At 26.6% G+C, this 4694-nt stretch overlaps 1 protein-coding gene across 1 annotated transcript in view; it reads right to left on the bottom strand.

Annotated features, from left to right (window-relative positions):
* Window positions 1-4615, bottom strand: part of LOC117169604 (jerky protein homolog-like) — an 11007-nt gene extending 6392 nt beyond the window's left edge. Inside the window, exons 1-2 of the mRNA XM_033356056.1 lie at window positions 4139-4615; window positions 29-522 (exon numbers count right to left, since the gene is read on the bottom strand). Of these exons, the coding sequence (XP_033211947.1) occupies window positions 29-522; window positions 4139-4540 (896 nt within the window). The 5' untranslated portion in view covers window positions 4541-4615. The remainder of the gene's footprint in view (window positions 1-28; window positions 523-4138) is intronic.
* Window positions 4616-4694: the final 79 nt, after the last annotated feature.

The raw sequence follows: 4694 nt of genomic DNA, 5'->3' as shown, positions 1-4694 counted from the left end.
TGACTCTTAATTGTATATAATAAATTACCATAGCAGGAATATGCATTTGTCCATCCATGCACTGTTTTCGTGAGTGTAGATGACACCGAGTCTTTCCAAATTCTTCAAGCGTAAATCTTTTGAATTTTCGGTCATTAAATTCTCGAGACATCCTGGATTTTCAGATTTCCCAATCATTAACAGTGGAATTCGATGACTTCCAGAGGAATTGGCGCAAAATAAAGCTGTCACGCGTTCGTTGCATTCTTCTTTCTTTGAAGCTTCTTCTTCTACTTCTTCTTCTTCTTCTTCTTTTAATTGTAGAGTAAAAGTGTACGCCATCAATAATCGCCAGAAAATTCCTGACTCGTCTGCATTGTAAATGTTTTCTACCTTTAAATTTTCGGATTCAATTTTTGATTTCAAAATTTTCGCAAATTCTTCAACACTTGAAGGATTATTGGACAATGTCTCTCCTTTCAGCCGAATACCTCGAATAATACCGTAACGTTTCTTGAAACACCGAAGCCAACCACGGCTCGCCTGTAAAAAGAACATTTTTTGAAGAGTTCTTATCATTTCAAGACATTTGAAATTATAAAATTAAAAGTATTCATAACGTAAACAGGGTGGCCATTTTAATCAAAGAAAAAAATTCCCGATCATTTCCCGGTTTGCACAAATTTTTCACGATCAGTGGAATTTAAAAAATCAAACACTAAATATAAAAATTGTTCCATTTAAAGTAATAAAAAATAAACAACAACAGGGTGGCCGTTTTAATCGACGGAATAAATTCGCGGTCGTTTCCCGATCTTTTCCCGGTTCGAAAACATTTTTCACAGTCAATGAAATTTAAAAAATGGAACACTAAAGCTAAAAAAATTTCCACTTGAGGTAATAAAAACTGAGCTGCAAATGAAAGCACTCAAAGTGGAACTGTTAAATTTCGAAATTTTAAAATTGAAATTTAAAATATTTTAATTAAAAAATGTTGTATTCAAATGCTCAATAATTCACGCGTATAAAATTGAAGTTACTAACCTTTTTCAATATAAAAAAATAAAAATCCACTTTATCATTTTCAATGCTCTAAATTAAAAAATCAATCAATGAACTTTAAAATTTTTTAAATTATATAATATTAAGGAATTTTAAGCTAGAAACATCAAATATTGAAAAATCGAAAAAATTTTAACTGAAGACTTCTTAAATTAGAAATTCAATTATTTTATTTTCAAATAGTTTAAACATCCTTGGAAAGCTTCAAAATTTTATTTCAAAATCTTGAGAAATCTAGAAGTTGTTTCAAATTTAAAATTACTGAAAATTTTAGAAAATTTCTTTGCAATTTGGGTGAAAACTAACTTTTCATTTTGAAAAATTATTTTAAGATAATATTTAAAAAGTTTTTTAAAGATTTAAACACAATTTTTAAAAAAATTCTAGAAGATTTTAAGAAAATTTTCTAAATTTTGCATGATAATTTTTTTTTCATTTTAAGCCTCCTAAATATCTCTTAAAATTACTCAAATCTTTTCTACAAATGTTCATTTGTAAATTATACATCAAAATTTAAAATTTTCACTTAAAATTAGGCATTTTTCAAATACAACAATTAAAATTGTAACTCTCAAAGTTTAAAGGCTCTTCGGAATTTTAACGATTTACACGTATAAAATGGAAGCTACTAACACTTTTCAATTAAACAATTTAAAATTAAATGCTTTTATGAATTTCCAAGTTCAAAGAATCAGATTCAGTTCCAAAAATATAAATCCTCGTCGTCACTTTCAATTACCTAAATTGAAGAATCAGTCAATGTATTTAAAAATGTTCAAAATTTTACCATTTTAAACCATTATAAATTCTAATTCCAGCTCAGAATTAGTTAAAAGTTAAGAGTTCCCTGTTTAAATCCGGAATTTGTATTCTTGACGACAAATCACCATTTTAACTAATTGTAAGAATTATAACTTTTTTGTAAAACACTCTGTTCCAATTCATAATTTAAATTTTTTTGGCGAAAAAAATCTCGTTTCAATAGAGGATAACAATTTTGTTTGAAAAATTAAGTTTTGCATTTAGAACTGTTATTCTCCTGGTTCAATTACAATTCCAGCTCAGAATTGGTTAAAACTTAAACATTTCCAGTTTAAATCCAGAATTTTAATTCTTTATGAAAATTCTTAATTTAAAATTACATATAAAATTCTTTTGAAAAAATCCCTGTTCAAATCAAGAATTTTAATTCTTTTTGAAAATTCTACATTTCAATTATAAATTAAATTTTTTTGTAAAATTCCCTGTTCCAATTGATAATTTAAATTTTTTCGAAAATACCTCGTTTCAACACAGAATAAAAATGCTTGTTACAAAATTCAGTTTTCCATTCAGAATTATTATTCTCCTGGATAAATTCCTCTTCCAACTTAGAATTGGTGGAAATTTGAAAATTCCTTGTTCAAATCTGGAGTTTTAATGATTTTGTTCTTTTTCGAAAATTTCCAGTAAATTAAAAAAGCTCGGAATTCGTCAAAATTTTAAAATTTCCAGTTCAAAATCAGAATTATTATTATTCTGGATAAATTCCAGTTCCAACTATAAATTTGTAAAACATGAAAATTCGCTGTTCAAATTAATAGTGAAATTTTTTTAATAGTTTAAACGTCCTTAAATTTGTCAAATTATTATTACTTTTTTAATTCTGTCAAATTAAAGAAATTTTCTTAAAATATTCCACATTCATTTTTTACAATTTAGTGAATCTTTTTAAATATTCTCTTAAAATTACTATATTAAAATAATAAAATAATTTTAAATTTTCCTAGGACATTTTTTTTATTCTTCTGAAGGCTCTCTAAATTCTTAAAAAGTTTCTAAATTTTTTGTTCGAAATATGCCAAAATCTATATTTTATTCTAAATTAGGCCGTGGGCTATTTGCACCGAAATTTTAAATTTTAAAGTAATTTTACATTTTTACTGACTTTAAGTGAACATAAAGTTTGAATATGGCATTTACAATTGTTTAAATAATAAGACGTAAAATAAGTTAATATAACGTTAAAAATTTATTAAAATAACGTCAATAATAACGTTAAAAATTACGTTAAAATCTGGACATGTTAAAATTGTGAAATGATACCGAATCATCTTGTACAATCAATTATTACTTACTTTTTAAAATTAAACGTACAATTCGATTTAAAAAATCATGATATCATTTATATTTACAGTGGATCAACTAAAAATTTTTTTGATAAAAAAATCTTCGATTTTAAACGCTTCTAATTTTTAATTGTTTAAGTCTTTAAAGGTGAATTTTAAAATTCTTTAAATTAAAATGTATCTACGCTTAAAAATCTAAAATGGAAAATTTTTAAAGTGAACGATTTTCGAATTACGCATTCTAAATTCAATGATATCCTAATTGAAAAAAATTACAATTAAACTAATTATTTAAAAAGCGGTTAAAATCGAAGTTGGAATGATTTTTTTTTTACAAATTTGTAAAATTCATGGTCAAAAAATAAATTCACGGTCATTTACCGGTCTCATAAAATTCCCAGTTACCTGAGTGAATAATTAAAATTAATAATAATTTTAGCATAAGTATTATTTGTATTATTAAACGTTATATCTAAAAAAAAAAGATTTAAATTGCAAACATAACATACAAAAAATGTGTTACAATTAATTAATTATATAAATTTGTGTGAGACAAGGGTAAACTAAATATTTAGTACATTTCAGGACGTTTGAAATCAGAACCTTAAACATATTCGTAACAAATAGTTCCTTGTGTATCCAATTAAAATTAATAATAATTTTATATCGCAGGAGTATTAATAAACTTTATATAACAAAAAGTTTAAAATCCAAAACATAACCTTCCAAAAATGTATTCTAATTAATTAAATATTCATTGATGCAATTGAATAAAATAATAATTTGAGGTCTTTGATAAACATTTCGTCATCAACGAAAAATGCTTCCAAGCAAAACATAACCTAGAAAAGTCTGTTGTTGAAATCGTTGTAATTTATGAATGACATGCATTTAATTTGGCAGAGACTAGGGTAAATTAACTATTTAGCGGAACTGAGTAATAAATTTCACCATTGCACATAAAAATAAAGTTTTTTCTCTTTACTTACTTTAAACGTTTTCGGAGCAAACTTTTTGTCTTTTTTGCACTTTTCGTTTAAAATGCGAGCTTTTTTTTGGAGCATCGGCCCGGTTATTGGATCACCTCTGTCTCTGGCTTGCTTAAACCATTCGAAGACAGCAGCATCCAAGCGTACATCACTGCTTGTTCTTGACGATTTCTTATTCAGATACTCATAATTTTTACTCTTATTGTTCAAATCATCTTCGCGAGCGACAAATCTCCTTAATGCACGTTCAGAGATACCGTATTCCTGTAAAATGGATTGTCTTGAAGTACCTGCTTTCACTTTTTCTACTATCTCACATTTATGTTTAAATGTTAAACGTTGCCTCTTTTGTTTTTGTATGACATATTTGTACATATTTGCCAGTAACGCGTCGAACTGCATCAAACTGACACTGAAAGCGAATTGCAACCAGTGATCCCAGATCTGAAACGAAATGCGGTCGAATACTATGAGAGGGCTATGTCCGTGTGAATATAGTAGGAGACGCTGTAAATGACTGAGTTGCGCGCGCAACCCATTTCTCCTCTTCTGAATT

The sequence above is a fragment of the Belonocnema kinseyi genome, chromosome 3 (genome assembly GCF_010883055.1).
Source record: "Belonocnema kinseyi isolate 2016_QV_RU_SX_M_011 chromosome 3, B_treatae_v1, whole genome shotgun sequence".
Classification (NCBI taxonomy): Eukaryota; Metazoa; Arthropoda; class Insecta; order Hymenoptera; family Cynipidae; genus Belonocnema; species Belonocnema kinseyi.
This window is presented reverse-complemented; position numbering and strand designations above follow the sequence as displayed.